Source organism: Camelus dromedarius, chromosome 14 (assembly GCF_036321535.1).
Source record: "Camelus dromedarius isolate mCamDro1 chromosome 14, mCamDro1.pat, whole genome shotgun sequence".
Taxonomy (NCBI): domain Eukaryota; kingdom Metazoa; phylum Chordata; class Mammalia; order Artiodactyla; family Camelidae; genus Camelus; species Camelus dromedarius.
In genome coordinates this window covers 37126403-37138639 of record NC_087449.1, presented here as the reverse complement: position 1 = coordinate 37138639, position 12237 = coordinate 37126403, and the positions used below count along the sequence as shown (strand labels likewise).

The following is a 12237-nucleotide window of genomic DNA, read 5'->3' as shown; positions in this document are numbered from 1 at the left end:
GATGGATTTCTGGCGGGGGAATTACTGAATCAGATAGCATGAACTGAGTGCGAGGGCTCAGGATAAAACAGGGAGGGCCAGGCCTGGCTCACAGAGCTGCAGTGTTAGGGATGTTCTGGGAAGCCCTGGCCTAGTGCTGGACGCAAACATAGGGTTCTGTGAGTGTGAGCGAAGGGGTCCCAGAGAGAGAATAGGTCAAGGCCTGCTCCCCTCACTGGAGGACTGGCCCTCTGGGCCTCCCTCCCTAGAGCCTCCTGGCAGCCACGAAAGAGTCTCTGTCTTGCCTGAGCTTTATGATTTTAATCTCTGGAGTCTTGGCCAGTGGTGGGCTGGTGAATGTTCTGGTGAATGTTTAACAGCTGGGTCTCTGCGAGGCAGAGAGTGGAGTTGAGGGGAGTAGGTTCTGATTTGTAGCATTTGCCAATTTCTGGTGTGAAACCTCCTGTTGCGGCCGATTTCACACTACCAACATGTCACTGAGGGCAGTGTTGGAAGAAGATGCACCTAGTGTCCAGCACAGCTCTTGTCTTTCTACCCGCCCAAGTCTCCTTCTTCTTAACCCCTCCCCCTTCATCCCCAGCCCTGAGATTGATCCCAGGTGATAAAGATGGAACATTCTGTGGGAGGGGGATGTTGCCAAGGAGCACGAAGTTCCTCTCCCAGGTCCCTAAATGAGAAACTGAGGCTCCAGGAGGTGAAGATGATTGCACCAGGCCGCCCGGCCGGATGGTCTTTCACTAGGTGCGCTTCCCCCGTTCCTGCCTGGGACGCTTCTCAGAGGGGAGCCCGTGACTTCTACTGTGGGAATGCACTGTCTCTTATAACCACTCCTCTTCCACCTTGGTGACTCCTATGCCAGGGCCCACAGGAGGCTGAGTCCCAGGCCTTGCCCTCAAGGAGCTGAGAGCCTGGGGTGGGGGGCGGAGGGGACAGACACCTGTGAGTAGCTGGTCCAAGGCAGCGAGGTGGGTGCTGCCTACAACCTGCCCTGTGCAGTGGACTCCAATCTGGGCTTCCAGCCTCCTCTCGTCACTCTTTACAGCCGAGTTTGTCCTTTCTTTTTGCCTTAGGGAACCCATTTTTTTTTTTCTCCCCCCCAGTATCGCTGTCTTCCACACAGCTACCCACTTCATGGGAAAGTGACCCATTCCCAGTTCTGGGAGTAGGAAGTTCTAATTAGTCCTAGTCAAAACTGTAATCCATTCCTCCTTGCCAGTGATTGGCTTAGGAGTGGGGAACTGATCCAATTCTGGCCAATGAGAGCTGAGGAGACCTTGGGTCGGGGGAGGGAAGCTTTCCTCTCCTAAGACATAGGCAGGGAAGGAGACAACCTCTCCTTCTGGATATGTGGGACTCTGTGTTGTAGTTCTGGGTTATCTTGTCACTAGCCTGAAGATGAAGCCAACCCATGAGGGTCAGCAGAGCCAAGAGAATCACAGAAAAGGGGAGCCAGAGCCCTGACTGCATCCTGCCACTGAACTTCTTGTTCGGTAGAAAACATACTCCCCTACAGACTAAATCACTGTGAGTTGAGGTTTTCTGTATTGAGGCCCAAAACATCCTAACTGATAAAACCCTTCCCGTCCCTCACCCACGTTGAAAATGCAGTGATTATTGGACAACAGGAGCTTTCTCATGTCACTTCCTGCTTCCAGTCCTCCATGGCTTGTTTTAGGAGTTCGGATAAAGTCTTTGTGCTGTGTCTTCTCTCCCTGACAGATGAATGTCAGCCCCTGGGGCAGGACCCAGGGGCTTCATCACTGGCTCCCTGGTGTCTAGCACAGAGTTTGCCACACGCAAATACTTGATAAATCCTGTTGAATAAATGCAGAGAAGGAGTCGGGGAGGCAGGGAGGTCAGAGTCCCAGGCTCCATTTTTGGCTCTGCACTGACCTGCTCTGGGGCTTTAGGCAAGTCTCTCCCATTTCTGGACCTCAGTATCCAAAACTGTCAAGAAGGCATGTTGGACTAAAGCAGTAGTTTAAGAACAGGGATTAAAAAATTCCTCTCAGCTACTCCATGTGATAGCAGCGGTGCTTGTAGTGCCCACTGATGGACTGAAAATAAAAACGACTACAGAGCTTTTCACCGTGGGCATCTTGGTCGCAGCAGCTATGACATCCATTTGCAAAGCATTCATACTGTGTGTCAGGCACACTGTGCCTCTTCTTTACAGACAGTGAGGGGTGCCAGGTGGCTTCTGGGTGCCTTGCTTTAGCTAAAGGGTCCATAGATTGAGAGTCATCAGCCCAGATCACCTCAGAGTTCTCCAGGCTCTGGGGGTTTATGCGTCTAACGTGGGCCGCAGGAGTTGTGAACTCACTCAGGATCCCACAGCAAATGAGTGGTGGACTCTAACTCACGCTTCTCCAGCTTGGGGCCCTTAGCTCAGCGGGCCTGGCTGACAGCCCCACTCTCCTGGAAGTGAGGAGCAGGGAGCCCAAGAACCCTGAGACTGCCTAGGGTGCGGGGGTGAGGTGGATGGCAGAAGGCTGACAGTCCGAAATGACACGGAACATACTTCAGATGCCGGCTGTGTGGTTTAGGAGCGGCTGGAATTACACCCTCAGGGCTGAGCCAACATTGTCTGAGTCTGGACCCTGCTGAGACAAGGGCCACGTGGGGGGTCTCCGCCCAGGGCCACGGAGCTGAGCCGAGAGGCAGCAAGGGCAGGAGGCGGATTCCTAGCTGGAAATCAGGCACAGAGGTCTTTTGCTTTTCCAGACACTGGTGGTCATTTGTTCATTCATTCATTCATTCATTCAGCAAAGTGGTCAGTCAGTCCCTCAACAATGCTCACTGAGCCGTGCAGCTCTGCAGTCTGGCACAGGGTCCAAGGATGAACTGGGCAGAGGAAGGCAGACATGGAGCACGTGCTAAAGGTTCAGTCAGGCCAGAGGCACAGGCTGGCCTTTTGCCTGCGGAAGGATAAATTGGGAAATGTTTTCCAGAGGATCAAATGGTTATCTTCCATGAATGGTTCCCCAGGGACAAGGAGGCGCCATTAGGCAGGTTAGGTGGAGCTTTCCGAAGGAAAGATGGGACTTCTTGTTAATTAAGGTTTTAGGAGATCGAGGGACTGGTTGGAAAAATAAATGAGATTGCCTTTGTATCCAAAGCTGGAGAAGTGGGTTTGCTCACTTCGATTAGCAAAGGCGTCGGCACAGGAGAGGTCCTGGCACTTCGGCTGAAAGTGGCTGTCAGGGCGGGGCAGGCTGTGCGGCGCCTGCCAGCTCTGGGAAGGATTCGAGCTGATGCCCAACGCGATGGGGAGCCACGGAAGGTGTTTAACAGCTGAGGCATCGCTCTAGCGCTGAGAGAAGGAATTGGAGTGGGAGGTAGGGGGACCAGTCAGGAAGCTACTGCGGTGTGAGAACTGACACTGGCTTGGCTTCCCAAGACAGAGGGACAAGAGGTTAGAATGGATTTGAGAAATTTCTGAGAACTAACAGGTCTTAGTGAGTGGAGGTGGTCAGAGAGGGAGAAAAAGGAGTAGAGGACGATGGCCAGTTCCTGGATGTTTGACAAAGTTGAGGTTTAAGGCCCTCTTTGAGATGGACGCTGGAGGTCCTCTCTCTGCACTGATCTGGAGTGAATGGGTGTGGAGGGTCTGATGCTCGCCCAGAACCAGAGCCTGTGTTCATGCAGCACGGTATGATCAGCCCCCCATCTTGTCACTTAGCCTCCAGCCTCTTCCATGTCTAGTTTATCTGCTGTCACACTGATCTAAACAAGGGATCTGACCTTGTCACTCCCCTACTAAAAAATTTTCAAAAGGCTTCCTGTTGTCTCTAGAAAGATCTAATCTGCTTAACCTGGCAAATAAAGTCACCTACAATCTGACTCCAACTACCTTCTTTGTCTCAGTGCCCTGACACGCCACGCTACGCTAGCCACAGTGAACAACAATAGTAACAACCAGAACAACAGCAACAGTAGCTAACACACAGCGCTGATGTGTGCCAGGCAGAATCCTAAGAAATTTACATATACTCACTGACGTAATTCTTACTAGAAAGACATTGGAAGTCTTGCACTTCCCAGAATGGACCATATCTCTGGCCTTCAGACCATTACACCTGCAGTTTTCTTGTCCTGGCATCCAGCCATCCTTCTGGCCACCTGATTAGTATTTATTGACTATCAACTTGTGCCAGGCACTACACTGAGTGCCAGAGATCCAAATATGAGTGAGACATGGTCCCTGCCCTCAGTTCCTACAGAGTCTAATGCGGGAGACAGACACACGGAGAGTCAGTAAGGTAAGTGCAATGATGAGGTGAGATGGGGGCAGAGGGAAGGAGCCCTCATCCAGCCTGGGCCTGCCCCACCTGCCACTGGAGTTTAACTCAGTCCACGAAGCCTTCTGGCTTTGCCAGGCTGCATGGCAAAAGCTCTTCTGTGCTTCTGCCAGCATCACACTGACCACCCTGGACAGGCATTGTCTGCATGGCTGTCCCCTCCTGGGTACACTGAAGGCAAAGAACAGTCTGACTCATCACTGACCCGGCGCCCAGGGCAGCCTGGCACAGATCCTTAGGATTTGCTGAACAGAAGTGCTTGAGCAATAACGAAGAGTCACAAAGAGGGGCATCATCCTCCTGGGTTCTTCCCTGATGCTCTCTCCAGAATCAGGCCTCCCCTTGCTCCTTTTCCTGAACCTGGCTCAGGCCCCTCAGCTCAGAGTGCACCCCACAGGGGTCAGGCTCTGCAGGTAAGGCTGGGGCTGCTGCTTTCATCCCAGTTCAGGAGCAGCCTAATTGGAAAAGGCCACACCAGAATGGGGGCCCGACATGCCCCCTTGCCAGGCTGCAACTGTCTGCCCCAGGCTTCGGAGGAAGGTGTAGTATTGTGGGCAGCCCTAGTCCCGGGAGTAAGAGGGAAGAGGTCCTGCAGCAGCCATTGGGATCCCTGGGTGCAGGGGGTGGGATGGGGGTGTCTCATAGTTCCTCGAGTTCCTGAGCCCCTTCTGGAGCCTCTGGGCTACGGGTTCTGTGGATGCTGTGGTGAAAGGCTTGAGGAATGACTCTAGAGTGGTCTCAAACCAGGGGTATTTGAAGAAAACTCTAGGAAGCCTTATGGGGTCTGGTGAGAGCTTGGGCTGGTCCCTTGGACTCTCACTGGGTTGACACAGTTCTTTCTTTCCAGAGCTCTGGAGGGGCAGTCACGGAGGAGCCCTCCTAGAGTGGCTGTGAATCTTGGGGCAAGGACCTGAGGCGACTTTCAGCCTCAGCCCTCTCTCCCAGGCAGAATGGTTGGGAAGCTCTGGCCCCCACCCTCTGCTCCTTGCCTCGAAGCCCATCTTGGCTCACAGTGCCTCTGCAGAGGTGGGGCTGGGGGTAGGGAGCCTTGGCGGCTGATGCTAACGGCTTTGGACAGGGTGGGAATTTCCACTCCTATCTAGGGAGCCATCAACACTGCGTGCCCTGACCTGGGCCTTTGGCCTCCAAAGGGCAGTGGGAAGGCCGGCCCCAGGGCCAATCCCTGGCCATTAATCCCTCCTGCCAGCCTGAATATCCACCCAGCGTGGTCAGACAAAGGACTGCCCAGCCCAGCCACTGTGTTCCTCCCGCCCCAGGGGCTCCACTCAGACGCTGGGCCGCCTGGAATCCAGGCCCATGAGAAAGGGGCCGCCTTCACTGGCCATCTTATGCCCGGATGCTCAGCCACATCCCGTCCGGCCCAGGGCCTGTGAAAAGAGGGCCCAGCCACGCTGAAAACACGGATTAGCCCTTGGGCCACCCCCTGACACCGGCCTGCTTGGCTCCGGGAAGCAGGCCCAATGGAGGGGGCCAGGCAGGCACAGAGAACTGGAAAAGTCTGGGTTCTCACCCCTTTGGCCCAGCTCCCCGCCCCCACTCTCCCCAGGATGAGCACAGCCAACCACACGTTCAGTACTATTTATTGAACATATACTATGCCCCAGACTCCATACAAAGACTGGAAATTTTAAAGTATAAGAAAATTGCAGTTTGCCAGGGGAGGTAATAAGAACTATTCTCCATACCCCCACCCCCACTCCAGGAAGCTGTAGTAGGGGCCTCCAGAGGGAGCTTCAGCCCTAAGGGAAGGTGAAAAAAAATGGTGGCTCTGGTTCTGTGCCTGAGTCTAACTGCCGGCTTCTGCTACACCTGATTGTAAATATGCAAGCTCTGAAATCATTTCTCTGGCTCTGCTTCTCTCCTTCCCTTCCTGGTTTAACACAGGAAATGCCAGTTACATAGTAAAAAAAGAAATCTGTTACCTGGTGCCAGCATGGGCCAAGCACTTTCATACATGACCTCATAGGAATCTCATAACAATGCTGAGAGGGTTCATTATTGTCCCCCTTTGGCAGGTGAGGAAATTGAGGCTTAAATGAGCAACTGGTCCAGGTGACCTGGCTCTTGGAGCTAAGTTCCCTGCTGCTGCAACTGCTTGTCTTGCCTTCCTCTTTGGTGAGCTGTTCATTGTAACTGCACTGTGTTCCCAAGGCCTGTGCCAGGCAGTAGGATGCAAGGTGGAGAGGGTACTGAGGTGGGGTCTGTTTGTGTATAAACCAGGATGATTCTCAATGTTTGGGGTGAGTGGTGTCTCTAGATCTCTGACTGTCATCTTCTCCTTCCTCTCTCCTTCTCTGCCTGCCCCTCTCATGGTCATAATCATCAATGTGTCCATCTCTCCACTAGACTGTGAATCTCTTCACCTGTGTCTCCCCAGAGCACTGGCAAAGGGCCTGGCAAAGAAGTGTTCGATAAATGATGTGGGCTAAACTGAGGCTGGGGGAACTGAAGGAGGGATGCATTTGGAATCCATGTGGAATTGACAGGACTTGCAGACTGCTTGGATGTGGGGCATGAGAGGGGGGAGTCTGAGATGATGTCCATAGCTCTGACATGGCTGGTGAGGGGCAAGGGGTCCATCGGCTGAGGTCTGGAATGCAGGAAGGGGAGGAGGCTGGAGTTAGGGGTGCATTAGGTTGAGGATCATGTCCAGTGGACACTTGGATGTGGTGACTGGAGGTCAGGAGAGAGGCTAGGCACCAGCTTCACAGCTGAAGTTGTGGGAGCGGGAAGGACTCTAGAGTATATTATTTTCACAGTGTCAGCTTTAAAATACGACGGTTCTTAGAAGAGTCTTGGTGCTGGTGCACTGAACTCTGGGTTTAATCCCACTCTGCCACTTTCTAGCTGTGTGAAGTTAGGTAAGTCTCTTAACCTCTCAAAGCCTTAGTTTCCTCATCTGCAAAACAGGGATAATAGCAGTACCTTAGTGAGATAATGTGTATAAGCGTTTACCACACACACGATGCTCAGTAATGGTGGCTGTTATGCGCTATCAGCTGAGACTAAAGCTGGGAGAGCGGGAACCATGAGCTTCAAGTTTGGGATTGGAAGCCCCAGGCCCTCTGCCTGCTGTAGCTAGCTCTGATCACCTGTACCCAGGGGCATGCCACATCAGGGCCAGAACTGGGGCACTAAATTTAAGGAGGTGTTGACTCTCAAGTGCTGACTCTGCACTTGCACCAACCTGAGAGTGCGCATCCACTTAATTTTAGGCTACTTCAGTTGCCTCACCTACTCCCAGTCCTGCTCCTTTGACCTTGCCTATCCCAAGACAAAACTCTTTGGGGCAAAGATCTTTCATTCTTTGGTTCCGTCCAAGCCAGGACTAGCTTTCCTGTCACTTTGTGACGTTTTCATGAAATAGGCGATTGTATCTCTTCTGTGTGGTGTGGTGGGTGGTGGTTCCTAGAGCGAGGTTTTAATAGAAACTAAGACACCCCACTTTCCTCAGTGAGATGTGAGTCTGGTGCTTCTGGGCCAGTAAGCAGACCTCCAGTCTGTGGAAGCACTTAGGAGTCTCTTTCTGACCCAGTGACTGCTCCTTGGAACTTGAGGCTGTGTAGGCTTTATTTCGTGCATCTTCCCGGTGTGCGTGATGTGCATGTGAGAGAAAGAGAGTTCTTTTTCTCAGAACAGAAGGTGCATGGAGAAGAAGCAGCCAGAAAGGCAACTGTAAGTTACAGATTTTCTAGGGGCTCTTGATTTAAAGTAGTCCCTCCTCTAGTTCCTAAACCTCCTAGCTGGGCTTCACGATTTTGTTTTTTCAAAGGATGCTGGCCTAGATAGGACAAGGTTGTGGGGTGGTGGGTAGCAGAGAGAGGAGATGCTGATCCTGGAGCCAGGAAACATCCTCCCCTGAGACAAAGCCCACCTCCTGCTCTCCCCTTCCGCCCCCTCCTTCTCCATTGCCTAACGTCCCAGGGTGGGCCTGACACCTCCCCAACCAGCAAAGCATCAGGATGCTGAGGGCTGGCAAGGTGGCCCCTGGCTGCTCTCATCTCTGTCCTGGCTGGGGCTGGAAGGACGAGGAGGGGTCTAGGAGAGAAAGATGTTGGAGACAGGACTTAGCTGGGAGAAGAATAATGGGGAGGGGGCCCAGAGAGTGAGCTGAATGGGTGGATTTGTGATTGGCATTGACCCAAAGTTGGGGAGGTTGAGGGAGGAGAGGAAAGGGAGGGGGGTTAATGGAATCCAGTGGGATGGGGCCAGGGCCAGGGACTGACCCAATGGAGTTTGGGAAGAGATGAGGCTGGATCTGGGAAAGACTGACCCAAAGGGATGTGACCCAGGGAGGGGTGAACTGTGGGAGGTGGGGATGGGGATAGGGATGGGGGAGAATTGTCAGCACTGCAGGAGGATTGGGAAGGCAAATTAGAGGGGAGGCGCTGGCCAGAGGAGAAGGTTCAGAGCCCTCGCCCCTGGTTGAGGGCAGGGGGAGGGGGACTGTGTCCATATAAGGAAGATTAGCTGCCCAGGCTCCCTCCGAGAGCGCGGGCATCCCGCCGCATCCCCATGACTGGGCGCAGCGACATGGAGCCGCCCGCCGCTTTCTCGGGCTTCCCGGCCCCGCCCTCGGTCGCGCCGTCGGGGCCGCCGCCTTCGCCGCTTGCCGGTGCCGAGCCGGGGCCTGAGCCTGAGGAGGCGGCCGCGGGCCGCGGGGAGCCGGAGCCCGCGCCCGCTCCGGGCCCGGGCCGGCGGCGGCGGCGGCCCCTGCAGCGCGGGAAGCCGCCCTACTCGTACATCGCGCTCATCGCCATGGCCCTGGCGCACGCCCCGGGCCGCCGTCTCACGCTGGCCGCCATCTACCGCTTCATCACCGAGCGCTTCGCCTTTTACCGCGACAGCCCGCGCAAATGGCAGAACAGCATCCGCCACAACCTCACGCTCAACGACTGCTTCGTCAAGGTGCCCCGCGAGCCGGGCAACCCGGGCAAGGGCAACTACTGGACGCTCGACCCGGCGGCCGCCGACATGTTCGACAACGGCAGCTTCCTGCGGCGCCGCAAGCGCTTCAAGCGCGCCGAGCTGCCCGCGCTCCCCACCGCGCCGCCCGCGCCCGCCGCCGGCCCGCCGCCCTTCCCCTACGCGCCCTACGCGCCCGGCCCGGGTCCCGCGCTGCTCCCGCCGCCCCCCGCCGCCCCGGGCCCCGCGCCGCCCGCGCGCCTCTTCAGCGTCGACAGCCTGGTCAGCCTGCCGCCCGAGCTGGCGGGGCTGGGCGCCCCCGAGCCGCCCTGCTGCGCCGCGCCCGACGCTGCTTTCCCGCCCTGCGCGGCCGCCGCCTCCCCGCCGCTCTACTCGCCGCCGCCCGACCGCCTGGGGCTGCCGCCGACGCGCCCTGGCCCCGGCCCCGGCCCGCTGCCCGCCGAGCCGCTGCTGGCTTTGGCGGGGCCCGCGGCCGCGCTTGGCCCGCTTGGTCCCGGGGAGGCCTACCTGCGGCCGCCCGGCTACGCGTCGGGGCTGGAGCGCTACCTGTGAGCCCCGCCCCGCCCGCCTCGCAGGAGCGGCCCGGCCCCCCTCCTCCAGGACGGGGCACTGGGAGCCCCCATCTCTGCCCACCTTGGCTCGGAGTGCACCTCGGAGCTCCCCAGCTCTGCCTCATGGACTGCGCACACTTGTTCCGTCTGTCTCTGTCCCCCAACCCTGGGGCGCCTCCCACCATCTCTCCACCGGACTGAACGCACCCTCTCCGCACCACCCACCCCGCAATCCGACTTATGAGGTCCTGGTTTTTTCTCCCTCCACTGTGAGCCCTCATCTGTACACCCTTCCCCCTCTACCCCGCCCCCAGCACTGTTTTGGGTCCCATGTTCCCGCAGCTGGATCACCACCTGTGAGACCCCACCCCAGGTTTCTGGCAAATTCCAAGCCTTTGGAAGCCAGACCTTCCATCTCAAGCCTCCTCCCGACTGGCTCCTTATTTCTTCAGCCTGCCTTGGTGTTTTTATAACACATTAGAGGTCAGACTCCTGGGTCCATGACTCCCTTGCTGTCCTCCCTTCATTCCCCCAACAAGTGTGTCCCCCACCCCACTTACCAGCCTGTTCTCAGGTTCTTACAGGGAGAGCGCCCCTCTTCCGCACAGACACACCTTTCTGCGCTGTTCCCCACCCTGAGGACAGTTCTTCATTTCTGAGACAATCAGCACCAGGGGTTCCTGACTGAAAGGGGAGTTAGTGGGCTGCCCCACCATCTGGAAAAAATTAGGACTTACTAGGGTATTATTTTTTTAATTAAAACTAGTTTAATTAAAAAAAAAAGAAGAAACCCTCCTCTGGGCTCTGTGTGCTGGCTGGTGACTTGGGGGAATGATCTGGGGAGATAGTGGGGGAGCTTTGTTCAGGATCTTGGGCAGCCATATGGGGTGATCCCCCTTGTGAGTTATCAGGCAAAGGTTCAGGAAGTAGGATTAGGATGTGATTAAGCCATAGCTGTGCACATAGTAGGCCTGGTAAAATGCCATCACCTGCTGCATCCCAGAGGCTGGCAGAGATGAGACGGGGCGTGCACGTGAGTGTATTTGGCTAGTGGGTTTGTGTGTTCTGAGGGATTATTCCCTGCTCCCGTGGATCAGGGAGCATCCACTTCTCCAGCAAGCCCTGACTGAATGTTCCAAGCACCAGGAATACATCACTAAACAAATGGGCAAGATTCCTGCCTTAAGGAATTTATGGATCAGTGGGGAAGAGACATTACCAATCAGCCTTCAGAGAAATGAGACAAAAGCTCTAGTGCCTTCCACTCAAAGTGTGGTACAGGGACCTGGGCGCTTGCTGGAAATGCAGATTCTCAGGCTCTGCCTCAGGTTGAATCATCCAATTACGTGTTTAAACAAAATTCCCACGTGATTAGTTTGCACAGTATTCTGGAGGAAAGGCACTGGGCTAAGGCTGGGGCTCGTTTAAAAGGCTAAAACTCCCTACCTTAAAGAGTGAGACCAGGCTGCAGAACTATACATGCCCTGCTGAACTGGAGCTGGACTCTGCCCCATCAGCTATGGCCCTGTTTTACCTCCCCTACTGGATTAGGAGCTGGGGCAGCAGATGTTCCACCTGATTCATGACTGTCCCCAGCACCAAGGACAGGGCAGCACTGAGCAGAGACTTGGAGGTTGTGTCAAGAGGGAGGGAGTTGGTCTTTGACCCTATCATGCTCTCTGGTGCTGACCCAAAGGCTAAGCATCGGGCTTTTCCAAGCTCCTTTGCCCCAGGGTTTTCAGTCTGGTAGGGCCTGGATTAGGTGTGGGCAAGGCCGGGATGGGAGGGGATCAGTATGCCTGAGCCCAGGCTGAGCGTGATTTGCATGTTGGACATGCCTGAGGCACCTCTTTTACATACAAGAGTTTAAAGCTCTGGGGCAGTGATGGAGGGTGAGAGTGGAGAGTAGGCAGCTCACAGAGGAAAAAGATCCAGGGAATCTGAGAAGGCAGGGAAGGCCCTCTTTGGAGGTAGGGCAGTAGGTATGCACAGCCTGGTATGAAAGGTCCTGGATAGACTGCCCCCCCCCCCCAGCTATTAACCCCTTTGAGCAAGAGACAGGTCTAATTTGCTGGATGCATAGCAGCCCTTCACCTAATATTTGTTGACTGACTGAATGAATCCCTAGTGTCTAAAATTGTGCCTGACATACTGAATAATTATTGGGTTGACAGTATGTTGGCACCTTCTTATCCATTCTCACTTGCAGTCCTCTGAGTGATCTGCAAAAGAGCTGAAAGAGGTGAAAGAGATGGAGGTGGAGACTGGGTCCCCTTTGTCCCTCCCTTGGGCCCAGCAGGTAGCCAAGGTCCCTCCCTCAGTTCTCTAAGGAGTAGAGCTCCACAGAGATCCAAATGCAAACTTTCTTCTGCTCCAAATGGTGTTACAGAAACACTCCCTGCTTCACAGGATTTCTTGATACATTCCTTCCAAAACCA

The 12237-nt window shown here is 55.2% G+C and overlaps 1 protein-coding gene across 1 annotated transcript; it reads left to right on the top strand.

Moving 5' to 3' along the window:
- The first annotated feature begins 8837 nt into the window (after positions 1 to 8837).
- Positions 8838 to 9800, top strand: FOXE3 (forkhead box E3). The gene has a single exon (XM_064493339.1). It carries the CDS (start codon positions 8838 to 8840, stop codon positions 9798 to 9800), a length of 963 nt encoding a protein of 320 aa, XP_064349409.1.
- The last annotated feature ends 2437 nt before the right edge of the window (positions 9801 to 12237 follow it).